The sequence below is a fragment of the Impatiens glandulifera genome, chromosome 1 (assembly GCF_907164915.1).
Source record: "Impatiens glandulifera chromosome 1, dImpGla2.1, whole genome shotgun sequence".
Classification (NCBI taxonomy): domain Eukaryota; kingdom Viridiplantae; phylum Streptophyta; class Magnoliopsida; order Ericales; family Balsaminaceae; genus Impatiens; species Impatiens glandulifera.
The window spans coordinates 136423807-136450823 of record NC_061862.1 but is presented as its reverse complement, the minus strand read 5'-3'; the positions used below and the strand labels follow the sequence as shown (position 1 = coordinate 136450823).

The 27017-nt window shown below is 32.4% G+C and overlaps 3 protein-coding genes and 1 pseudogene across 3 annotated transcripts; 2 read left to right on the top strand and 2 right to left on the bottom strand.

Annotated features, from left to right (window-relative positions):
• The first annotated feature begins 1950 nt into the window (after positions 1-1950).
• On the top strand, positions 1951-6205 carry LOC124939302 (ribonuclease H2 subunit A-like). The gene is made up of 8 exons (XM_047479788.1): positions 1951-2099; positions 2187-2258; positions 3341-3464; positions 3555-3642; positions 4012-4149; positions 4231-4318; positions 5211-5331; positions 5839-6205. Exons 1-8 carry the CDS (start codon positions 2015-2017, stop codon positions 6020-6022), a joined length of 900 nt encoding a protein of 299 aa, XP_047335744.1. The 5' UTR covers positions 1951-2014; the 3' UTR covers positions 6023-6205.
• A 4587-nt stretch (positions 6206-10792) lies between these two features.
• On the bottom strand, positions 10793-21539 carry LOC124944484. The gene is made up of 2 exons (XM_047484746.1): positions 21254-21539; positions 10793-11034 (listed from the first exon to the last, which is right to left on the bottom strand). Exons 1-2 carry the CDS (start codon positions 21537-21539, stop codon positions 10793-10795), a joined length of 528 nt encoding a protein of 175 aa, XP_047340702.1.
• LOC124939295 lies at positions 12075-13078 on the bottom strand (annotated as a pseudogene).
• On the top strand, positions 15005-15891 carry LOC124939286 (ras-related protein Rab2BV-like). Its single transcript, XM_047479775.1, has 2 exons — positions 15005-15169; positions 15403-15891. Exons 1-2 carry the CDS (start codon positions 15005-15007, stop codon positions 15889-15891), a joined length of 654 nt encoding a protein of 217 aa, XP_047335731.1.
• Positions 21540-27017: the final 5478 nt, after the last annotated feature.

The window sequence follows — 27017 nt, the reverse complement described above, 5'->3', positions numbered from 1 at the left end:
TCACGGTTTTGTCCATCCAGATTTTCCTAATCATATATGCAAACTTCATAAAGCAATATACGGTCTTAAACAGTCTCCTCGCGCCTGGTATGCTACTCTCCGGACTGCTCTACTATCTATTGATTTCATAGAATCAAAATCTGACACGGCTCTCTTCACGTATCATGCACCTCAAATAACAGCATACTTTTTAGTATATGTGGACGATATTATTCTCACGGGCAACTCTAAATCGTTTCTAACAAAAATTATATTTCAATTAAATAAATTATTCCCTGTTAAAAATTTAGGTCAATTACATTACTTTCTTGGAATGGAAGTCACTCGTACCAAAGATGGTTTATTTCTTTCTCAATCCAAGTATATTGACGATATTCTCACTCGGGCTGATATGATTCAAGCAAAGCCATTACACACTCCCGTCTCTGCTGGCTCATCCCTTTCTAAACATGATGGTGATCCTTTATCTGATCCGTTTCTCTATCGTAGTATAGTAGGGGCTCTACAATATCTTACACTAACTCATCCTGAGTTAGCCTTTGCTGTCAACCGAGCTTGTCAATTCATGCAAACTCTCACATCTTCTCATTGGGGAGCGATTAAACGTATTCTTTGATATCTTCGTCATACTCCTCGTCATGGGATCTTTCTTCGTCCAAATTCACAATTCACTCTTGCTGCCTACTCTGATGTTGACTGGGCAGGATGTTCCGATGATCGTCGTTCAACAACTAGATTTTGTATTTTTTTAGGTGACAACCTCGTTTCTTGGAATTCTAAGAAACAACAAGTAGTTGCTCGCTCTAGTACTGAATCTGAATATCGTGCTCTTGCATATACAACTGCTGATCTTTGTTGGATTCAATCTCTACTTAGTGAACTTCGAGTTTCACTTTCTTCTTCCCCGGTTCTATGGTGTGATAATATTGGTGCTGCATTCTTATCAGTAAACCCGGTATTTCATGCTCGCACAAAACATATTGAAATCGATTTTTACTTTGTTCGGGAAAAAGTTGCTAGTAAACAACTACTCATCCAGTATATTCCTACTGAAGATCAAGTGACTGATATCTTCACCAAAGGTCTTTCTTCTCATCGATTTTCTCTTTTACGTAGCAAGCTCACGGTTTGTGCCTCACCTTTTCGTTTGAAGGGGATGATAAAGTATTAAATAAATAAGAAAAATTATTTATTTATCTCCTATTAATTATGCTAAATATAATAACCAATTCCTATATTTTCTCAATTTAGTTATTTCTCTATTACTATTTATTATTATAAATAGATAAACTATTGTAAAAATTATTCATTCAATCAATAATATTATTTCAATCTTTCTCTTCAAGAACTCAATCAAATATTTCTTGTTTATTTTATCAATTCAAGAAATCTAACTGGACATTTAAGTCCCCAATGTTGTTAAAAATTACTGAGCGTGCCACTGGGTAATAGAGTTTAATAATTTAAAATTTAGAAAAATTGGTAGGAGTAAAATGGTATTTTAAATAGAGGAATTAAGTGATTGAAATGATTGAAGTGATGGATAGAGAAAAATCAAATTTAATAAAAAAAAAACAAATAGGATATGTCCTAAAATCCAAACATCTTATCAACTATCAAATCAAATAATTTTATCATTTAAATACTAAAATTACCCTCTAATTTTATTCTCTCTAAACTATTATTCTTTCACCTATACCATATCCTCTAAAAGCAAAGGGTAAATTAATTTTTAAATTTTAAAAATTAATTTTTTTATAATTTTTATTTAGAATAAAATACAAAGAAAACAAAAAACTCTTTTCTCAAACAAACTCATGTTAACTTATTTTCTGTCTTTGTTTTGATAGGTAACTTTTTCTTCGATCTAAACCTTTTAGTATATTTAAGGGACTCATTTCTATAAATATATCTTCTTCTATGCGTTTCCTTTTCCCTACCGCAGTACTACCATTTGCTAAATTTCTGGCGGGAACAAATCTGGACTGAGAGAAAGAGTTTCAGTAGAACATCAATGGAATCTGGAAGTGATTTTCCTAAATGGGCTTCTGAACCCTGCATCATGGGCATTGACGAAGCTGGACGAGGCCCTGTCTTAGGTTTTTCATTTACCTCCATCTCTCTTTCATCACTAATACCTACATCGATCTCTTTCTGTTTTCACGAACTTGTTTACTTGAACACAGGTCCCATGGTATACGGATGCTTGTATTGTCCAGTATCGTATCAAAAGACTCTTTCCTCGTTGAATTTTGCAGGTTACCATAGTTCCTCAACTTACATTACTTGGATCATTTTTTCTTTCTGGGTTTGTTTCAATTTCATAGCTTTGAATGGTTAAAATAAATATTGAACTGTATATAGCTAATTTAACAATCATAATCATTCTACAATCCTTAAGTTTAGTCAGCTTGTTCCATCCAATACACTCATCCACATAACACATTAAAGACCTAGGCATAACCGAAAACATTGATATTTGGTCTTGAACATTAAAATGAAGTTGGATAGTTAGCTATACAATATAGCTAATTTGACAATTATAATCATTCATCAGCTTGTTCCATCCAAATAGCAATAGGCACTAAAAGAACAGTCAAGTAACAAATGATTGATTGACTCTTCAGGATGGTTATAATGGCATCCCCCCTATTAGCTAGCCATAGAAATCCTTTGTGCTTGAGCATATCGTGTGTCAACACCTCGCCTCTTATGGCAGATCATGTACAGAAATAAATTGTTGCAGAATCTTTGTTCTTGAACTCCTTTTGAGCCTTCCTTTCCTCGAGTTATGTATTTATGCCTATTTGTTATCAGGCTTTTTGATCCAGATGATGATTAGAAAAAATCTACAAATTCTTGTCAAAAATCACAACCTTTATACAAAATGAAGCCAAAATCACACATAATCTAGACCATAATTTCGAAAATAATCTAAACCAAATGAAGCAAAAAGATTACACTATAATTTGGATCATAATTCAAACATAACTTGAATCATCATCTAGAACAATATAAATAAATAAAAATCACTTTTAGTTTGAATTTTGGGGATTTTCCATTTAGATTGTGATTGTAATCAAATATCAGTTTCCAAATAAGCTCAATGTCACTTGATTTTTTAAATCTTTGAGCAAATGTTTTCCTTCTTTGAGATCTTAATTTGAATATATTTTTTTCATTGTGTTCTTTATATTTGAAATCCATTAAGAAGAAACTGGAGGAAATGATTTATATGTAGAATCACTTCATTTGCTTGTAGACCTTAATCTCGTAAATTTGGCTGGAGTAATTTAATCTCTCCTGTTAGATAAAGTATCTGGTCTTTTTCTTATTGTAGATTCAAAGACCTTAAAGGAAGAAAAAAGGGAAGAATTATTTGATAATTTGAAGGCTGATGAATCTCTGGGATGGGCTGTGGATGTCATAGATCCAAAGGAACTATCTGCAAAAATGTTAAAGAAGTTAGTCCATGACAGTTTAATATTAAAATGTACTACTATAAATCACCTTCTTTGATGATGCTAAGTTATGTGTTGCTCATTTGGTTTCAGAACCAAGATTAACCTCAATGAGATCTCACATGAATCTGCCATGGGCCTTGTCAGAAGAGTAACAGATATGGGAGTTCTTCTGACTGAGGTAGTAATTAAGAAGATGATACTTTGTCAGTCAAAGAATTGTCAACTATTTTCATGATTATTTTTGTTCTTGAGACCAGAATTTTTTTCCTTGGAGGAGGCTAGCACATCATTCAAGAGCTTGTTTGATGTACTTTTTCTTTAAATAATCCATTTTTTTATAAAAAAAAAAATCTTGTTTGATGAAAAGTGAATTATTTGGGATTATTTGAAATAAATGACTAAAATATCTATGTATTTAATATTTTAAAATGTTATAAAAAAATAAAGTTGAGTATTTATTTTAGTTTTCATTATTTGAATGATTTGATTAAAATGATGGGATAAAGGGTATCAAACAAGGACTTTGTGTTTATGGTTACTGTTTCAGGTTTATGTAGATACAGTTGGAGATCCAGAGAAATACAGAGTGAGATTGACTGAACGATTTCCATTCATAAAATTTGTAGTTGCGAAAAAAGCTGATAGTCTATATCCAGTTGTGAGTGGAGCAAGCATTGTTGCTAAGGTGATTAACATTTTTTTTAACACACTGAATGCGAATTAGTTTTGTTTGAAACAATTCCAAAACATTTATTTGACATGTCAGGTTACAAGAGATCGAGCAATTCGAAATTGGGAACTAGATGAAACTGCTGATAATATAAACAGAAATTTTGGCTCTGGGTATCCAGGAGGTACAAATCTATACTCTTTCATTATTTAACAACTAGTGTTTTGATTCAAGTTATAGAACTCGGTATCTGTTCTATCTTAAAAGGTGGAGTATGCCTTTTGCATCCCAATAGGAAGAATGAAACTGGAGTATTGTTTATCTGTTTCAAAAATATTCATTACAAACTTAACTGTTTAATTTATGATGATAGTAATTATTTCATTTGCTAGACTCAATAAGGTAAATGCATGTGAGAGTTTTATATGAAATTTAAACTAAATTCTAATGAAAATAGAGGGAGAAAAGGTTGGATGCTGAAATGAAGCCTTTTTAGTTATCATCCTCAGATTGATTTAGTGTTCATTAGGTTGTCTTCTCAAATTTTCACAACCATTTGATTTACTATCTTTCATTGTATATTTGTATTTTGATAATGTTGAACCATTTGGTTATCACATTTATGATCCGGTAAAATCTACATTTGATATGTTTACCAAAACTTACGAGAATTTAGAAAATCATCAGGATCATATCCAAATAATAATTTTTATTTCAAGCGATGCCAAAACTCACACTATAATTTGGAACATAATCCAGAAAAATCATCTCTATACTGAAGGAAAATTACAGTTTATAATCTGGATTATGATACAAAAATAAACTATATATATCAATTGAAGGAAAAAAACTTTAGTTGTAACTTTGAAAATCAAGGGAACTTACAGTCTATAATCTGGAGTATGATACAAAAAAAATTTATACCAAATGAAAAAAATAACTTTCAATTTTAACTTTGGCATTTCCAATCATATCGGGATTACGAAAATTACAGTTTCCATGTAAGCTCGTTATTTATATGTAAGTGTTTTAAACAGAAATAGATGGATGATTTTTGTGCATATGTTTGTATTCAGACCCTGCAACTAAAACTTGGTTGGGTGATCACAAACACCCGGTATTTGGATTTCCAACATTAGTACGGTTCAGCTGGGGTACATGTACTCCCTTCTTCAAAAATATGGTTGAAGTTCTTTGGTAAGACAATTTATATGGCACTTGCTTTGTTACTTTATCTTTTACTTCCTGTTCTTTTGGCATATGGGTTAGCCTTTTGTTGTCATTAAGGTTCAGTGTCAATTTGATGCAATCCTATGCTTGAATTCCTGCAAATAATTCAATAGCACCTTGTCTCTATAGTTTCTTAATGAGATTTTTAAAGTTAATAATTCCACATCATTGCCTTTCCTCTCTAGTTTAAGAGCTTGATTATTTGTAAAAAAGAAATTTGTTTGATGTAAAAGTGGTTTATTTTGATAAAATGACCAAAAATATCTTTAGTTTTTTAGTTGGTGTTTTGAATGATTAGATTGAAAATGTGATGTTTGATGGGATGGTGTAATGGTTATTTTATGTTACAAACATAAATAAGGTATAAATTGTACATTGAATCATGAAACTCGCAATAAAATAGAATATTAGTTTCTATTGTGATGGTTATTTCATAACTTCCATTTGTGAAAGTCTTTGCATTGTGTTTGATAGGGAAGCTGATGAAATGGAAGATGATGATTCTACGAATAATAATAGGAAAAAACAACAGAAACTAACTAGTGTTGGCTTTACCGGATTGAAGAAGACTACGAAAACAGAAGAAACTGAATCAAGTGGAAAAGGGCGTTGCAAATTTTTTCAGGCTCGAAAACTCCAACAAGTCTCTCAATTCTAATTGAGAAAAGCTGGTAGCATTAAAGTGTATTTCTGGTGATTTTATAACAAAATTGTTTGAAATATCAGAACCAATTTCACGCTTGCTTACTGCAAGTCAAATTGGAAACAGTTCAGTTTATCTGACTTAGTTTCCAATTGATTCTAAAACTATTGAGCTTTTAAATATTTAGATGCTATATGATTAAAAAAAACACATAAAAATAACCTTATTTAACATTCCAGACTTGTACAATTCCAAGTCTCAATTTTAATACATATTTATTTTTATCAGATTATAATAAAAGAAGTAATTGTTAATTGTCAAACAAATCACAATTATCATATTCTTAGTATATTAATTTATTGTATATTTTTCAATTCAAAAGAGTGAAACATGCATGAGGTCGCCGGAAAGATGGATGCCGATGATCCTTGTAATTGAAGAGGAAAAAGACTAATTGAATTTTATTGGGAAGCATAGGTCACATAATTTCTTTGTTTTGTAACCTATTTGTTTTTATAATTATTTTCTGTTTAAAAATACATAATAAATGCAAATATTAACATTCAAGTAACAATTAGTTTTCAAAAAAAAATAAAGTAGCATTCTAAGCTTAACTATGAAGCATCTGATTATAGTCAATAAGACTAGGTAAGTTTTTTAAATTAAAAATTAATAATAAAGTATATTTTATAAATATAAATTTATCACAATTATTATCATAATCTTAGCCACACTCTTAAAAATTGGTTCATTATAACATTTCACATATTTATAATTAAAAAATTACATAAATGATCAATATTTTTTTAAATTACACAATTTCACATATTTTAATATAATATTTTTTTTATTAATTATTAAATTTTGTAAATTATAAATTAATAAATATATTTTAAAATTATATAAATTATATGCATATATATATTAATAATATATAAATATATTATAAAAAATTTAATAAAATATTAATAAAAAGATAATTAGAACCATAAATTGTAATGGTAAAAGATGAAATAGTTATAAAAGTATATAAGTTTAATTAAAAAAAATTAATTATCAAAATAAAATTGAAATATATTTTCAGAATTTAATATAAAAATTGTTATTAATTTAGATAAAACATAATTTAATATTTAAGTTTTGGTTAGTTTTGTCTCGTCATTTAATTTGTACATCCATTTCAATTTATTAATCAGTTTGATTTTTATTAGTTAGATCATTTGGTTCTGTTTGGTTTTATGTATTAGTTAAAAATATATTATTGTTACTCCAGAAATTCGGTGTATATTGAAAATCCTTTTAATAAAATATTATTTAAATTTTTTTATAATAATATTTTTAATATCTTAAAATTAATTATAACAATAATTAATTAGTTTTAGAATAAGTTTAAATAATTTTTAAATTTAAAATAATCAAATTATAAATTTGATTAAAGAAATATTTATTTTAATTAAAATTAATTAATATAAATAATTATTATTTTTATTTTGAAGAAGAACCAATTTATTTTTAGTCTAAAATCAATAAGAGATTTGTGTACATGTATAACATAATTTTACTAGAGTTTTGTTTGAGTTTGATGTTTGGTGATACTCAAGAAAAAACTTTAGCACTATATCATCCTCCGTACCTTTAAAAAACGGTTTTTACTTTATAAAATATTAGTATTTGAAAAATCGTTTTTATTATGTTTTATTTAACTAATTATTTTTCAAAATTTTAGATATGTATAGGATTTTTTGCATTTAAAATTATAAAATAATATTTAAATGTTAGTACATGCTATTGATGTCGAGATTTATTGAGGGAAGTACCTGAAAAACATCCGTTCAAGGCATTAAAATTTTAAAAATAAATTCGAAGAGGCATTTTTCAAGATTTTTTAGTTGAAAATATTTTCTATTTTTTGGATTAAAAAAAATAATTTGGGGCTTCTAATTGTTAAAATACAATTTAAAATTAAAATCCCAAATAAGCAGGCCCTTAGGTAGTGTTCGGTTCGCGAACCAGGTCGGTTACACGGGTTTTGAGCGGGTTTGGCTCGAAGTCAACGGGTCGGGCGCCCGGTCAACACGGATGTTGTATTCCTTAGTCGCTCGTGCTGGTCTTCGGTCAGAGGTAGAGATTCTCGGTCGAAAATCAAGCACAGACTGAAATCCCTGGTCAGGGCAAATTCTCGATCGGATGTAAGGGATGGCTTAATTTTCTTGGTTGAAAATGAAGCACAAACGAAATCCTCAGTCATACGCCAAGAACAATAAGTGCAGGCTTTGGAATTTCGATTGGAGCTTCCATTCACCGATTTGAAGGGATGAGGAGTTTCGTCTAGCTTCAGTTGTCATTTATAATATCATCCTGATACATCATTCGATCGGAAGATGTTTTATTCAATTTGAACAATTCTTGAGCAAAAATCGGGATTTCGATTTTTAAGGTCTAAATGGGTATAAGAAACTTACCAACAGCTTCCTTATACATATGAATATCATTTAGAAATTAGAACCAAAACATGATTACTGGTTAGCGTTATTCAAGAACCGAAATTTAATTTTTTATGAAAATTTTGGATCACGGAAAAATTTCAATAGAGTTCATTATTTTGTTTATTTAATTATTAAAAAATGTTTAAATTTACCTTTATTTACTCGTTTTATCCAAAATTTTATTGTTATTTATTTAAACTCACCCTACCACCGAATCTTGGGTCCGTTTCTAATCACGACCATTTTCCAACTTTAGAGCTTGTTTGAAAATGATTTTTTTCCCACTTCTTTTGGTTTTATTTTTAACCTACAAAATACACAAAATATTTTAATAAACATATCATTTATTTTGTCTATTTATTTTATTAATTTTTTTTCTTCATATTTTGAGACTTTATAAATAATTAATTTTGGATAAAATTGATACACCATTCATCTCAAATAATTTATTTTAATTTTTTTAAGCCCTTAAAATTAATTTGAGATAAAATAAATACAACATTTATTTTAAATTATTTTATTTTCTTAACTTTTATTTTAATTAATTGAGATTTAATTAATACAATAATTATTCTAATTAATTAATTAATCATAGTTTGACGTTGATTTTAATTATCTTAAATTTATTTATTCAAAATAATTATTGTAAAATTTGAGTGTTTACCATCACTAAATAATATAATTATACTTCTATTAACAATAATGTATTTTGTAACTCAATTCTTAAAAACTTAAATTATATATATATTTAAATTGAATCATTATTGGTGGATTGATTTTACAGCTAAACCGCCAATAAATCGATCAACTCAATCATGGTTGATTAGTTTCATAAACAGTCAGTTAATCAATTCAATTTAAACGGGAAATTTGATGAAATGGCCCTCATAAGAGGTCTAATTCCAAAAAAGACCCACGGTTGATAAAGTTGGCAAAAAGGGCCTTTTTGCCCTGTGAAAAGTCTGTAATACCCCTTGCACCTGTTTTATCGCTCAATTACGAGAAATGTATTTCTCGCATTTGGTATTTCTCGCATTTGGTGCTCAATTACGAGAAATGTATTTCTCGCATTTGGTGCTCAATCACGAGAAATGTATTTCTCGCATTTGGTATTTCTCGCATTTGGTATTTCTCGCCTTTGGTATTTCTCGTCTTTGGTATTTCTCGCATTTGGTATATCTGAGTATATATATTGAGATTCGGACATTTCTTGCTAAGGTTTCGAATCGATCTACAATAAACTACGAAAGAACAATCTCCAATAGAAGACGCGGTCGCGATGCATTCATCTCTGTATATCAGATTAACACACATACATGACGACGACTCAAGACAAAACGCCTTATCATCGGAGGCTCTACTTGCCCCCGTCACCGTCGAACGCAATGTTCGCTCCGACCTCGACACCACACTTCCAAAGGCTTGTATGTATTCTCTAGCTAGATCTTGTTCTTTCAAATTATTAAATCTTTGAGATTGGGTCTTTCATCAAATATGCAGACTTGGCTAGATAGGTCAACTGGGTTTGAAGGAAATGGTTGGTATTATATGAGATTAGAAATTCGAATCCCTAAAGTTGATCTTTTCTCTCTATGATTAATTGGGCTTTTTTTCGTTTCTTCTTTAGTTCTAGGGGTTTTCGTCTTATGTATACAGGATAAAATGAATCACCAAAGATGTTATAACAACAGACAATGAACGAATCCGGGAGATACACTGCCGGAAAAGGTGGATGTAAGTATCGAGATGTTTCTTAGGTTGCTGGTTGTTGGATTTCTACAAAAATAAATTTGATTGTCTTACATATACTTCAGATATTCATACTCTTGTGTTTTATCTGCCAATTAATCACAGGCCTACTGAAAATGTTGATCTTGATAATGTAGAACAAGCTTCATTGAATACACAATTGTCATCTTCTAATATTGGATTTAGGCTTCTCCAAAAGATGGGTTGGAAAGGAAAAGGTCTTGGGAAGGATGAACAAGGTAAATAAACATCAGTTCTCCTATTGAAGTAGATTGATTATAATATGTTATAGCAAGGTTTTATGGGTGAACTGGCTCTCAACATAGACACTAGAATTGAACATTTCTTCAGGAACTTCATTGTTTGTGCATCTGTTATGTTTTCTCTATCAAATAATTGGGTAGTAAATTATTTTTTCGGTTTATATTAAGGAATAATTGAGCCAATAAGGTCTGGTATGCAGGATGCAAAATTGGGAGTTGGAAAACAGGAAGAGGATGATTTTTATACTACTGAAGAAAATATCCAAAGGAAGAAACTTGACGTGGAGTTAGAGGAGACGGAGGAGATTGCTAAGAAACGAGAGGTATGCTTTTTGCAGTTTGTATGTGTGCATACCCGGATAATTGGAGATTGATGCTTGCTTTTTTTTTTTTACAAAACCAACATTTATTAGCAGAAGGCAGCACATATTTCTTTTATATGTGTGTCTTTTGAGGGGAATTGGTATCATCAAGTTTGGAAGGTCTTGAGAATTTCGTGCAGTTTTTATTACCAGGTTGCTTGCTTCTACTGCCAAGGTCCAAGATTCTGCAAAACAAGCTAAGCCAAAAAGGGAGGCAATTGTTTTTCATTGTTACTTCTGTTGGGACTCTTGTCATTGTTGTTTCCTAATTAGGAAGTTTCTTATGTTGGCTAGATTTTAAACAGTAGCTCGACAAAGAAGAAGGCAAAGATTTCAATAGCTTCAGTTTTCGGGAATGATAGTGACGAAGAACAGTGAAATATGTTTGTTGGGTTGAACCTGAATCTGTTTAAGTTTGTAAACTATTACTGTCTTTATGTCTCTCTTTTGCATCATCTTTAAGCAAACACTATGCCAATTACAGTTTATTTATTGAGTTTTTACAGTCAGATTATTAAGGGAAAATTACAGTTTATTTGTGGAGTTTTACAGTTAGTTTATATCCAAATGTTTATTATTTTTTTTTCTAAACCCATTATGTTATTAAGACCGCAGGCTGAAAAATATCTGTTTTGAAATAATTTTATGAATATGAAAACCAAAAACAGATGATAATTGACAAATCGTTGTCTGGTTTCATTTTACGAGTACAAATTTATAAGCATTTTTCATCATAAAACATGCACAATCTCTTAAAGTGATAGCTAAAATATCCTCTATAAAAGATACAGATTTTTCTTTATTTCATGTCAATCCGACAGACTCATGCTTCAACAACTGGAATCATATCAATAAGAGGCTAACTATGGAGAAATTAAGAACCTAACTATGGGCCTTGATAAGAACACAAAAACTCCTTGCGGCTTTTGCTTTGTCCTGTAAGAATTGTTGACATTATATATGTTGGTATTAGATATAAACCCTTTAACCATCTACTTTATTTATTCCCCATTTTCTTGACTAGATATTTTACATATTTGAATAGCATGTTTGGTATGACCCAAAATTGAAAACACTCACATACATCAACATTCATAAATATGTTATGCGTATCACAAGAATTGAAAGGGTATAGGATTCTAATCTCAGTTGTGAATCAAAAAACAAAATTGACAAGTTTTAAAAACAAAAGAGTCCCCCGACTTTATCAGACAATAGCATTGACAACACTTGCAATTCTGGGTCATAAATCAACACATTCCTTCCCAATTGGACCAGTAATGGCAGAACCTGGTTTTTTTACCATTAAACAAATAATTGTGAGTGAATGAATGAGGCCTAAAGATGATATAGTAATTTAACACATTTTGAGCCATTTTTTACCTTTCATTTCTCTCTTAGGATTCACTATCACACCAACATTATCTGCATAGTAACAACATATTTATCAACCAATATATTTAGATATTACAATCAAAAATTTTCATATATAAAAAAGATCGAGAAGTAGGTAAGACTTAGAACGTAAATAAGTGAGTATAGTGTTTCTAAATACATCATTCATCATACCATAAACTCTATTCATTATCCCTAATACTCTTTCTTTAATATCTTAGTGGGTATATACAATACCCAAATACCCTTGAAAACCAATACTAAAGAAAAACTATTTCCAAATACTCAGCAGAACAAATAAGGGATTGTATCAATCAGATCGTGAAAAGAGTGGGTTCTTGTCTAACTGTTCTAGTAAAGAATAACAAAAAAATGGTTAAACAAGTAACAAGTTATAACACAAAACAAAATCAAAATATACTAAATCACCTTCAAAATACATGAACACTCCATCCTTTCAGCGTCAGGGCTTGCGTTGTCTAACAATGACAGCAAGAATGAACTTCTTTCTCAAATCAGGTTTCCCTTTCTTCACCGTCGCAATAACCATATCTCCCACACAAGTATACGACAATCGATTCAAACGACCCTTGATCCCCTTCACTGATATGATGTAGAGATTCTTCGCGCCGGTATTGTCGGCACAATAGATCATAACCGCCACAGGAAGACCCAGTGACATGCAGAACTTGTTTCCCGCCAATCCTCCGCGACCTAAAACGCTTTGTTTTTCAACATTGAATTACTATCAAGTATCAAGCATGTAGTTAACAGAGAATTGTATAGAAGATGAAAACACTAACCTCGCTTCGACATTTTGGCAGCTTTAGAATACAAGGAAAGTGTGAAATTAGGGTTTTAGAGTATTTATATGAGAACCCTAAATTTAGGGTTCGTGGCCGGATAATATTTACCAAATGAGAAAAATACTAAATGCGAGAAATACCAAATGCGAGAAATACATTTATCGTAATTGAGTCTACTATCATTGTTAAAAACGCAAGCACTGGCACCGAAAGATGACTATTCCATTGTCATCTTGATCAAAGAAGGAAGAATGTTGTTGGAGGACACTCATGCCATATTGAGGGTGCCCTATTGTTTCTTGTGGATGGTCCATATCAGGAGCAGTCGACCCTCTAGCCAAATCTTCATATTTGATAAAAAAAAAAACCAATCTCAAAGATCTAATAATTTGAAGAACAAGATCTAGCTAGAGAATACATACAAGACTTTGGAAGTGTGGTGTCGAGGTCGGAGCGAACATTGTGTTCAACGATGACGGGGCAAGTGGAGCCTCCGATGATAAGGCGTTCTTGTCTTGAGTCGTCGTCATGTATGTGTGTTAATCTGATATCTAGAGATGAATGCATCGCGATAACGTCCTCCATTGGAGATTGTTCTTTCGTAGTTTATTGTAGATCGATTCGAAACCCTAGCCATTTTCATATATTTTACAAATGTCCGAATCTCAATATATACTCAGATATATCAAATGCGAGAAATAGAAAATGCGAGAAATACCAAATGCGAGAAATACATTTCTCGTAATTGAGCCAAATGCGAGAAATATATTTCTCGTAATTGAGCCAAATGCGAGAAATACCAAATGCGAGAAATACATTTCTCGTAATTGAGCCAAATGCGAGAAATACCAAATGCGAGAAATACATTTCTCGTAATTGAGCGGTAAAACAGGTGCGCGAGGGTATTACCGACTTTTTACAGGACAAAAAGGCCATTTTTGCCAACTTTATCAAACGTGGGCCTTTTTTAGAATTAGACCTCTTATGAGGGCCATTTCATCAAATTTCCCATTTAAACGGTTAGGTTTAGTCAGGGTCTATTGGATTATACTACATATAAGTTGTTCTCACTTAAAAAAAAACAAAGAATTAATGGATTATACTACATATAAGTTGTTTTCACTTAAAAAAAACAAAGAATTAATTTTATTTTAATTGAAGTATTATACGAAAAAATTGTCTTTTTAAAGTATTTGGTTGACCTTTTGATACATTGATGAGTTATCCCTATGATTGTTTTACCCTAGTTTATGAACTAAGATTTACCCTATGGTCAGCTCTGATTTAGTTTCTACAAATTAAGTTATATTGTCAATTTAAGCAAATATTTCATTTCAATTTATTGGTCGGTTTTATCAATCTATTTTATTTATTATCTAAAAAAAATATTACTAAATAATATGATTATTCTACAATACACAAAATAACAATAATGTAGGCTGTAATTCAATTCCTGAAAACTTAAATATTAGTAAAATTATTTAGATATAAGTAAATTATATATATAATTTTTTTTTTTATATACCATTTCTTTTTTCTTTTTGTTTAACTTTTTTTTTATAAATATTTATGTATATATTTTGTTCAATATAATTAAGACAATTTGTTTTTTAAAGTCACAAAATTGGCACACAATGCAAAGCCTGAAATTCCGAGACTTTGGTCGATTAATTTCTCCATGTCCAACGGATCTTTCGTTTCTTCTCATTCCCATGCAAATGCTTCTCTGCCTCTCCTTCCTCCTTCTTTCGCCTCCTCTGCAACTCACTTCTCCAATCCAATTTCTCCATTTCATGTGAATTGTCATGGTAAGTCATTTCTCCTTCTTTAATTCCCACATATTCCTTCATTATTTTGTTGGGTTTTGATGATTTTGTCTACCCAATTGTTCTTAATAGTGTAGGTTTGGGGGAAGTAAAAAAAGAAAAAAATAGGAATGGCTTATAAAGTGGATCACGAGTACAATTACCTCTTCAAAATCGTCCTCATTGGCGATTCAGGCGTCGGAAAATCTAACATGCTCTCGAGGTTTACTCGGAATGAATTCCTCCTCGAGTCAAAATCCACCATTGGTGTTGAATTCGCCACCAGAACTCTTCAGGTCTGTCTTATTGCCTGCCTCTCCCATCTCCTTTCTTAAACCTTGTAATCTATGTGAAGAACATGAATGCTGTAAGACAATCTTTGATGTCATGTTGAGATTGAGAATGAAGAATGCAGTGAAGATGAGATGAATTCATTAGCATGAGGCTTTTGCATCACAATTATTGTTGTGAATTCAAGTATACTTTTATGAAAAAGTAGATAATTGGGATAAAATGACATTGATTTCAGATAGAAGGGAAGACAGTGAAAGCCCAGATATGGGACACTGCTGGTCAAGAGCGATATAGAGCCATAACAAGCGCGTATTATAGAGGAGCAGTAGGTGCCCTTTTAGTCTACGACATTACAAAGAGGCAAACATTCGAAAACGTTGGCAGATGGCTTCGCGAACTAAGGGACCATGCAGATTCAAACATTGTGATTATGATGGTAGGAAACAAGACTGATCTTAACCATCTAAGGGGAGTTCCTGATCAAGATGCCCAAACGTTTGCAGAAAATGAAGGGTTATCATTTTTGGAAACATCAGCTCTTGAAGCACTTAATATTGAGAAGGCTTTTCATACTGTTTTGTTTGAGATTTATCAGGTTATTAGCAGAAAAGCCCTAGCTGCTCAGGAAGCATCTCAAGGGTACCCTAGCCAAGGGACTGCTATTAATGTTGGGGATTATAATAGTAACTCCAATAAGACTAGGGGCACTTGTTGTAACAATTGAGAGCTTTTTTTATTATTTATTATAGTGCATGCATTGTGAATTTCTTGACCATTTTTTCTTTTTGTATGTAGTAGGGTCAAAGACATCGATATTCTCTCTTATAACATGCTCTTATAACATATTAAATAGTTAAAATCTTACAATTATTATTGCAAGAGGGCAGTTATTGTTTACGAGTTTCAAAGTTTCGCCATCTATGAAATGAGTGTGTTATTTGGGTTTTGTAGATTAGCTCTATTTGTAGAGCTCAATCCTTCAAAAAGTCCTAACTTCCTTAATTGGCCTTTAGATAGATCTCATCTATTTAAACTCTCATATATTATCTCTTGCATAATAAACTTTTGAATTTACAGTTTGTTTTCTCTTCATATATTAAGTCTAGGCCTTGTTTAGCAAGATTCGAAGTTATGTCAATTAACTCTGACACCATTTTTTTTTTAAAAAGTTGTAACGAAATATTAAATTTATTTATAAAGTTGTAAAAAAATTATTTTTGTATATAAAGTTGTCAAAATTATTAAGATAACGAAGGTCATCTAACGAAGTTAGATTTGTATCCATGTGACATTCAAGTATAATCCGCCTATTATATATATATTTTAAACTATTTTTCTTTTTCATTTTAAACAAATCTTTTTTTATAGACCTAACCTCCATCCTCACTTCACAAGCAACCGACCTCTTCACCAGCCACCGCCGTCACCATCCAATACTGCAAATTACACATTCCATTTGACTTGGAAAAATATGCAGATGTCGCAGCAGCGACACTAAACCCAATACTGCAAAACGCAAAACCAAACTCATCTTTCTAATCATCTTCAATCTAATCATCATATCCATCTTACTCATCATACGTTTCTCCCATCCCCAAAAACCACAACTCATCATTCAAGACACCATTGTCTTCACCTTAAACCTCTCGTCGTTGCCGTTGAATCTTCTCTCCTCCACTCTACAAATCACCATCGCCTCCAAAAACCCAAACGAGAATTCAGGTATCTATTACGACAATCTAGTATCTACGCATAATACTCATTTCCTAGAGGAGTATATTAGGGTCATTAGTGTTAGGAATTTCAAGTTGAATAATACTTCCTATTGAAATCAATTGATCTGATTAATTTCACAAGTCAACCAAATCATACTAGCAGATCAGCAAAGTAATAAAGAACACCAGATTTACGTGGAAAACCCTCTCAACACGGAGGGTAAAAAACCACGGGGCAAAACCAACAGATTTCACTAATCAGTAAGAAACCGATACAATTGTTCTTCTCAACTTTAAAGGCTAAAGTTGAGGTATACATACAGAGAAACTAATTTCATTCAAACCCAAACAAATCTAGGTTTGAGAAAACATGAAATTCCCTTTACAAGTAAGAGAGAAATGAACCTGAGGGTAATCAAGACAAAGAAGGTGATACTCTGTTCTCCTTCTCTTCTTCTTCCTCTATATCTTCTTCTCTTCTTCTTCCTCTGTATTTTCTTCACTCTGTTTCTCTTGATCTCTTCACAGAACTCTCTCTGAAAATTGTGATAGAGAGAGAAACAAAATTAGGGTTTATTTGGTTTTATATTGCCTAATTGGGCTGGACCCATAAGGCCCAACAATCTCCCCCTCCAGCCCACGGAGAGAGGCACACCGATCTTCAAGTCATCACTTGGTATTCACGCCGACAAGCCGACAACAAAGCTCAAACTTGTCTTTTGGAACTATCTTCGTAAACATGTCTGATGGATTCTTATTAGTGTGAATTTTCTTCAGCTTCATCTGCTGGCTTTCTATTGCATCTCTTAACCAATGAAATCTCACATCAATATGCTTAGTTCTGGAATGATATGTAGCATTTTTGCTCAAATCTATAGCACTCTGGCTATCACAGAAAACAACTGCATCTTCTTGTTGCATACCAAGCTCCAAGAGAAATCTAATCAACCACAATAGCTCTTTACCAGCTTTAGTGGCTGCAATGTATTCTGCTTCTGTGGTTGACAAAGCCACACATTTCTGTAGTTTGGATTGCCATGACACGGCTCCCCCTGCAAAAGTAAACACATAACCTGAAGTGGATTTTCTGTGATCCAGATCTCCAGCCATATCAGAATCAGTGTAACCTTCTAGCACATGTTCACCATTTCCAAAACTCAAACACAAATTGGAAGTGCCTCTTAGATATCTAAGAATCCATTTCACTGCTTCCCAATGTTGTTTTCCTGGATTAGAAAGGAATCTGCTTACCACACCGACTGCATAAGCTATATCTGGCCTAGTGCAAACCATTGCATACATCAAACTCCCTACAGCTGAGGAGTATGACACACTTGACATTTCATCCTTTTCTTTTTCTGTTGATGGACACAACTTCTTGCTCAATTTCAAATGGCTAGGAAGTGGACAACTTACTTTCTTTGCTCCTTGCATGTTGAATCTTTCAAGCACCCTTTCAATGTACTTCTCTTGTGACAAACAAAGTCTTTTAGCCTTTCTGTCACGAGTAATCTTCATGCCCAATATCTGGCGTGCTTGACCCATGTCTTTCATTTCAAATGTCTTGGACATCTCTTTCTTCAACATAGCTATAAACAGAGCATCATGTCCTGCAATCAACATATCATCAACATAAAGTAAAAGGATTATAAATTTTCCATTAGGAAATCTTTTGAAGAAAACACATGGATCTGCCTTGGTTTTCTGGTACCCATGACTCATCATAAAGGAGTCAAATTTCTTGTACCATTGTCTCGGGGCTTGTTTCAAACCATATAGACTCTTCTTCAATTTGCAAACCATGTTTTCTTTTTCTTTCACTTCAAATCCCTCTGGTTGCACCATATAGATCTCTTCTTCAAGGTTACCATGAAGGAATGCAGTTTTTACATCAAGTTGTTCAAGTTCAAGATCTAGGCCAGATACTAGACCTAACACTACACGAATGGAAGTCATCTTTACCACTGGTGAGAAAATTTCCTCAAAGTCGATGCCCTGTTTCTGTCCAAAACCCTTTACGATCAGTCGGGCTTTGTACTTCATAAGTTCTCCATTTCCATCTCTCTTTAGCTTGAACACCCATTTATTTCTCAAGGCCTTTCTGCCCTTAGGAAGCACCACAAGCTCATATGTGTCATTTTCTTGCAATGACTTCATCTCGTCTTTCATTGCATCCTGCCACTTAACTTTGTCTTTATGAGCTTGTGCCTCCTGAAAACTTTCTAGCTCTCCTTCTTCTGTCAACAGGATATACTCTGAAGAAGGGTATCTTTTAGAAGGTTGGTGCTCTCTCTCAGACCTTCTTAATGGGGGCTCTTCTGGCTCCTCTTGACGATGTTGCTCCCCCTGCTCAGGAACACCATAAACAGTCTCATCATCATTACTACCATTCATATCAGAGGTTTCCTCAGTGGCTTCTTCATTTTGTTCATCTTCATCTGTTACTGTTGACTGTACATGTGAAGGAATTGGTATGAGTTCTATGGACTCATCAACCCTCTCTGACTTCTCAATTATTTCTGGACTTATCCCTGTCTGACCTTCAAAGAACACAACATCTCTGCACCTGACAATTCTCTTCTTTTCTGAGTCCCATAACCTGTACCCAAATTCTTCATTTCCATATCCAAGGAAAATACATGGAGTTGCTTTATCATCCAACTTGGATCTTTGTTCCTTTGGAATATGCACATATGCTTTGCATCCAAACACCCTTAGATGTGAGTATGAAACATTCTTCTTAGACCATACACTTTCTAGTATTTCAAACTTCAAAGGAACAGAGGGTGACTTGTTTATGAGATAGCAGGCTGTACGAACTGCTTCTCCCCAAAACTGTTTTGGCAACTTTGCCATCTTCAGCATGCATCTCACCTTTTCTACAATGGTGCGATTCATTCTCTCAGCCACACCATTGTGCTGCGGAGTTCCAGGCACTGTCTTCTCATGTCGAATACCATATTTGGTACAGTATGCTTTAAATTCCTTGGAGGTATACTCTCCCCCGTTATCAGAGCGAAGACATTTCAACTTACTGTCTATCTCTCTTTCTACCATGACATGGAACTCTTGAAAGTAATTGAATACCTGGTCTTTTGTTCTCATAAAATAAACCCACACCTTTCTAGACGCATCATCAATAAATGTTAAAAAATATCGATTGCCACCCAATGACTCCACTTCAAAAGGACCACACACATCAGAATAAATCAAGTCTAACACATTATGTTTTTCTTTTCTGATGTCTGACTAAAAGAGACTCGATGTTGCTTACCAAATGGGCAGTAGTCGCATAGATCCAGAACCTCATCTTTGGTTGAGGGGATGTGCAGCTTCCTCACCAGAATTCGCAGCCCTTTCTCACTCATGTGGCCAAGGCGTTGATGCCACAGATTTAGAGAGCTTTCAGCTTGTACTGCATTCAGATCATCTTTGAGTACCTTCACATGTGTTCTGTACAATGAGTGCCACGACTTCCCTTTTGCTACAATCATTGATCCTTTGCTGAGTTTCCATTCACCACCACCAAGATAATGCTTGAATCCATCTTTGTCCAATGCATCACCTGATATCAAATTTAGACGCAAATCAGGAATATGCCGCACATCTTTCAGTGTTAACCGATGCCCCTGTTCTGTCTGCAAATAAATGTCACCAATACCCACAATGCTTGAGTGACTAGTATTACCCATCTTCACTGTACCAAGATCTCCAGCCTTGTACGTGGTGAAGAACTCTTTATTCGGTGTAGCATGATAGCAAGCACCTGTATCAACTATCCACTCAACTCCTTGGTGATCTTCTACATGTAGATATTGTTCCTTTTCACAAGAAAGAATAACTACATCCTCTGCAGTTACTGTGGCTGTGGTATTTCTGTTTTCATCATCTTTCTTCTGATTTTTGCCTTCATTCTGTAGTCTTTTCCAGGCTCTACAATTTTTCTTCATGTGACCTTCTTTACCACAGTGATAACATTCTCTTCCCTTAGATTTTGATCTGCCTCTTGACTTGCTATGGCCTCTTGATTGTTGTCGGTGTTCAGCTCTTCCCCTGTTCTCTGTGACTAGGCCTGTGCACTATTTGTATTAGTTGACTTCCTTCTTGTCTCCTCATTGAACAAGCTGCTAGTAACTATACTCATAGTAAGCACACCATTCGGAGCTGCATTACTAACAATCACAACCAATGTCTCCCAACTGTCAGGCAATGATCCCAATAGTAACAAGGCTTGTAGCTCATCTTCTAAGGTCATCTCCATCACTGATAATTGATTAATCAAGCTCTGGAACTCGTTTAAATGCTCAGCAACACCTGTGCCTTCTCTAAATTTCAGATTTACCAACTTTCGGATCAGAAACGCTTTGTTACCTGCCGTCTTCTGCTCATACAATGACTCTAGCTTCTTCCATAGCTCATGAGCACTTTTCTCACTTGCTACATGGTGATAAACACTATCATCAAGCCATTGTCTGATTGTGCCGACTGCTTTCCGGTTCAGTTTTATCCAATCAGCTTCAGCCATCTCTTTTGGCTTTGCACTATCTCCTTCAACTGGCTCATACAGATCCTTACAATAAAGGATGTCCTCCATTTTGGATTTCCAAATCTGCCAGTTATTGTTTGTCAGCCTGATCATAGTGCTACTGCCTTCCATCTAAACCTGAGGGAAAAGCACTCTTCAATAGAAAGTAAACCTAACAGCTCTGATACCACTTGTTAGGAATTTCAAGTTGAATAATACTTCCTATTGAAATCAATTGATCTGATTAATTTCACAAGTCAACCAAATCATACTAGCAGATCAGCAAAGTAATAAAGAACACCAGATTTACGTGGAAAACCCTCTCAACACGGAGGGTAAAAAACCACGGGGCAAAACCAACAGATTTCACTAATCAGTAAGAAACCGATACAATTGTTCTTCTCAACTTTAAAGGCTAAAGTTGAGGTATACATACAGAGAAACTAATTTCATTCAAACCCAAACAAATCTAGGTTTGAGAAAACATGAAATTCCCTTTACAAGTAAGAGAGAAATGAACCTGAGGGTAATCAAGACAAAGAAGGTGATACTCTGTTCTCCTTCTCTTCTTCTTCCTCTATATCTTCTTCTCTTCTTCTTCCTCTGTATTTTCTTCACTCTGTTTCTCTTGATCTCTTCACAGAACTCTCTCTGAAAATTGTGGTAGAGAGAGAAACAAAATTAGGATTTATTTGGTTTTATATTGCCTAATTGGGCTGGACCCATAAGGCCCAACAATTAGCCATAAGGAGACTAATGTTGGGTCTTTGTTTATTAATGGCACCAACGTACCAATTGCTTCGTACAATGTACCTTTTTCTCAAACAAGAACAGTTAAACGGGATTATTAATCTTACAATTAAGTTTGACGGTCATGTCATTGGAAGATTGGGGCATTAAATACCTGTAAGTATCATATTCATGTACTCTGTTCTGCTACGACGCCGGCAGCTGGTGAAGAGGGCGGCGACGACAACTGTTGGTGACGAGGGAGGCAACGACGACGACTGCTTGGTGAAGAGGAAGGCAACAACGTTGATGGTGAAGTGAGGATGGGTTAGGTCTGTAAAAAAATAACAAATGGATTTGTTTGAAATACGAAAAGAAAATAATTTAAAAAATATATATATAATGGGTGGATGATACGTGGTGTATGCCACATGAATAAAAATTAACCCCGTTAGATGACTTCCGTTATCTAAATATTTTAAACATTTTTTTGAAAACTTTATATATAAAAATAAAATTTTACAACTTTATAAATAAATTTGACACTTGGCTCCAACTTTGTAAATAAAATTGACATTCTTCAATTTTTTTATATTGATTACTTGTTAGGATCGATGTCAACAATAGCAGGGGTAGAGTATTGTTAAACAATTTATCACTTTCAATTTAATTTTAATTCTGTTAGAGATTGAAATTTATTTTTATTCTTCACAAATCTTTGCAAAGTTTTGAATGGATTCAAGTACGGAAATGCTTACTCGATTTGAAGCGGCAGATAAACGATTAGAAGATGCAGAAATAAAATAACACAAGGAGTTTTATGAATGTTCGGAGATAAAACTCCTACGTCACTCCTTCTTCTGCTTCCAAAAGGTTTTTCACTAGAAAGCTTTGATTCGTATAGACACTACACAAACTCAGTCAAACACACAGGACTTAACAGTTGTCTGCTTCTGAACTTCTAGCTATCACTCTGTTGAACAAACAAAATACTATTCAACTTACAATACTAAAATTTCACTCAGAAAGAACAATAAACAATTGCTCAACTTAACTTAGTGAATCACACAGTGATCTTAGAGAAAGTAAACACACAGAGCTTAGTAATTTGTGAATTCGTAAGTTTCAAAGAAAGACCAAGAGATTCACCGTTGTACTCTGATCACCTTTTACATTGAAGTGTAACAACGGTCGAATCTTTCTTTTGGATACGTGTCCGCTATCCGTTGAACGTACGCTAGGTGTACGGGATCGTAAATGAGAATATATTTGTTGGATCGCGGTATACCGGATTGTACTACAGAATATTCGGTATATGTGACAAATTATTCAACCCCACCCCTTCTATTATTGTAACCGATCCTAATAAACTTATAAACTTCCATATTATCCTAATCAATACCATAATTAATTAAAAATATTAATTTTAACCGCCACAAACAGTTTAAAATTCATCAGCAACTCATCCAAATAACAATAATGGCATTCAAATTGCAAATTCAGAACCCAACGTATCAACAAGAAAGTACAAGATCCATAATACCAGACACCCAACATTTTAGGAACAAATAAGTAGCAAGTAGCCAATTGTGCCGAGATCACACTTTTCAAAAGATTGATCCACTACAATGCTTTATAGCCAGACATCAAAAGAAAACACAACCTGTAAATTGAAGTATCAATGTTAACTTAGTAGACAACGGCATCTTCAGTTATATCAAAACTCTAGTCAATTCATCCACGAAACCTTCCTACACTTCGGTGGTCATATGGTTCAGATCGTTTTTTACTATATCTATCGCCTCCACCAGAATCCTTGCTTCTTCCCCTACCATATTGATCCCCATTCCTATCTGGTCCCACCGCCATCCCTACTGTTATACTTGTCATCTCCTCTACCCCTTCACTATTAGGATATTCCATAGCAAAGTGTTATGGCTTGCCACACCTGAAACAATCACCTCCACCAGATTCACTACCCTCTTTAGAGTCACAGTCACGATCACGATCTCGGCCATGGTCTCGGTCACGAGGTCGGTCTTCATGATCTCAACAGAAATTACTCATGCAAGTCCACCAATGAAACTTCGATACTCCTCAGCTTTCATAAACGAAAATAAAATAAAATATTAATAATAAATTATTGGAGTCATTCATCAATGACTAAAATAACCATTGATGGAGGCAGCGGGAGACTATCATTTGATTGACTCAAGAACGATAAAAAACTCTTATATCATGTTAGAATGAAGAGAGAAATATAATATTGAATTGTTATAAATAGTTACATAGGTATAGACATAATAATTAACAAATAATAAAGATAATGTAATATAATAATATAATATTAATATTATCACAATTTATAATATTGTGATAATATCTTATAAATATATTATTTTATATTCTAACTTTCTGATATTTTTTAAAATTCTCCCTCTAAATCTCTAAAATTTCAAAAGAAGTTAACATAGTGATATATTTTTTTTTATTTGGGAGTAACATGAATATGCGAGAAATATACATTTAATGGATTTTGGGTTAGGTTTGCTACGATTGTGATGGATGTGCACGAAAGAGGAACAATTGAAGACTTTCGAGGAATAGTTGAATAAACGACTTTGTGTGTGGAAAAGACTCTAGGAAGGGTTGAATTGGAGTTTCAAATTGAAGAATTTTGGATGACATGCGTTTGAAAAGAACATGATTAAAGAATTTATTTGCATTACCATTTTAGGGCAAGAAGTAAGCATTTAAATTGAGTTTGAATCTTTGTATAAATTTGTTAAAAAGTCTCGTTAACTTCAAAGTTTTCTTTCATGACAAACAACGTTAAGTTAGTGTCATCATCAACCAACGATAGAAATCAACGATGTCATTAAGATTCTTTACTCTTGAAAGACTCCAAACATCAATATGATTTATCGAGGCATGCAAACAATTTCCAAGCATGATATGATGAACGAGGAAAATGTAAAAAAATAAAAAATTAAGATACTCACATTGAAATAAAATCAAACTTTGCATTATTGATAAATAGCTCAAAAGAGCTTAAGCAAGATATATAAAATTCGAGTTACATAACCAATGAAACAATCAATTGGTATTGAAAGTAGGAAGAATCTCTACTTACATTAAGAAAATTCAAACAACAAATTCGATCATTTTTATATGAACAAAATAGTAAGAAATTTATCTAAATAAAAGACTAACTCTAAACCCTCTACCTTACACAATAAAATGGATAAATAACATGATTTTATCAAATTTAAGTCTCGTTTAAATTTTTATGGTTTAAAGAACTTTAGTTTAAATATATTATAATATTTAGAACTTTCAACTAAGGTGTTAAATCTGTTAACTGATTTGCCATTTCATTTTGTTTATTTAATATCCCTGAATTGAAGGAAGTCATGGTTTGAGTGTATTTTCACTCAACATTCCATTTTTCAACACGGCTGAGTGCTGGGGCCGCTTTATCATCACAAATTCATGAAATTACTCACGGTTCAAGTACCAAAGCAATGCTCGGAAGTTTGTGGATGCCCATATTATTGTTATGATTAAGGTCATGTTAGGATTGGTATTTTTTTTAAATTTAAAAGATAAAAAATTAATGATTGTTGATTATTTTGAAAATGTGATTATATTTTTAATAAAAAAAACTTAAAAGATATTGATATATAAGTAAAATAAAAAAATAAAGGGTATTTTAATATTTTGGTTAATGAAATTAGTAATTTAATTGTTAAAAAATGATTGTTTGAAATATTAATTTTGTTTGAATTATTTTAAAAATTCATACGTAAAAAACGATTTTTTTTTTTTCTAAATATAACGTTATAGGAGTGCTAGTAGAGATCTTTAGATGATAATAATCGAGGTTTACAATTGTTAAAAAATTTTAACTAAATTTTAAATTTGTTATTTATTCTATTAATAAAATAAGTAGGTGTGTGAAAAAATACCGATATTAAAGGTATATCAAAAATATCGATTTTTAAGGTATACGGAAAAAAAAGTAAGGTAGGATACCAATACCGAAATTATTAGTACGGTAAAAATATGAGATTTTTAAAATTTTGGTATATCGAATAGTATTTATAAGTTAAAATATATATATATATATATATAATACTTATAAGAAAATAATTAAATAAATTTGATATTAATTTAATTATAAAAATATAAATTTTAAATAATATCAAAATATAATTATACTGAAATATTATTCAATATATGTCTCTCTATCTTACCCTATCTTACCTTACCGATGAGATTGATTCTTTTTAAGTTAATATATTTTTTAGGTATCAAATGTATAATATTTATACTGTACCAAAATTAAGGTATAGCGAAATCAAGTTAAGGTAAATGTACGAATTTTTTGTATACCAAAATTAAGGTATATCGAAATAAAGGTATACCGAAATCAAGGTAAGGTAAAGGTATGCATTTTTTGCATACCAAAATTTTAGGTAAAAGATAAAGTATGGATAAAAATTGAGGTATAGTACCGACCCACCCTAAAAATAACTCAAATCCAATAACTATATAACATGATTTTGTTAGGGTTATTTTAATAACTCATTCGATTATTTAAATAATTTATATTTTCCAAATTTTCTTTTCAAATTAAATAATTTATAAATCAAAATATTAAAATATTTTTTTATTTATTTTTTTAAATGATTTTTTTTATTAAATATTAACACCTTTTAATATTTTTATTAATAACTCAAATTTTAACCGTCCAATCAAAATACAAGGGTGCGTTTGAAAACGCTTCTGAATTTGGAGATGGAGATGAGTTAGAGTTGGACGAAGAAACAATAAATAATTTATTAATATATTAGTTACATTTGGTAAATGTCTTTTAAT

Bases quoted from the DNA above. Each gene is read 5' to 3' on its own strand.
- LOC124939302 (XM_047479788.1), top strand. From the start codon at position 2,015: ATGGAATCTGGAAGTGATTTTCCTAAATGGGCTTCTGAACCCTGCATC. The intron at 3,643-4,011 runs GTAGTAATTAAG...TTACTGTTTCAG, and splicing joins TGGGAGTTCTTCTGACTGAG to GTTTATGTAGATACAGTTGG. The intron at 4,150-4,230 runs GTGATTAACATT...TTGACATGTCAG, and splicing joins GAGCAAGCATTGTTGCTAAG to GTTACAAGAGATCGAGCAAT.
- LOC124939286 (XM_047479775.1), top strand. From the start codon at position 15,005: ATGGCTTATAAAGTGGATCACGAGTACAATTACCTCTTCAAAATCGTC. The intron at 15,170-15,402 runs GTCTGTCTTATT...CATTGATTTCAG, and splicing joins TCGCCACCAGAACTCTTCAG to ATAGAAGGGAAGACAGTGAA.
- LOC124944484 (XM_047484746.1), bottom strand. From the start codon at position 21,539: ATGGAAGGCAGTAGCACTATGATCAGGCTGACAAACAATAACTGGCAG. The intron at 11,035-21,253 runs GTAACAAAGCGT...GGACCTTGGCAG, and splicing joins GTATGAGCAGAAGACGGCAG to TAGAAGCAAGCAACCTGGTA.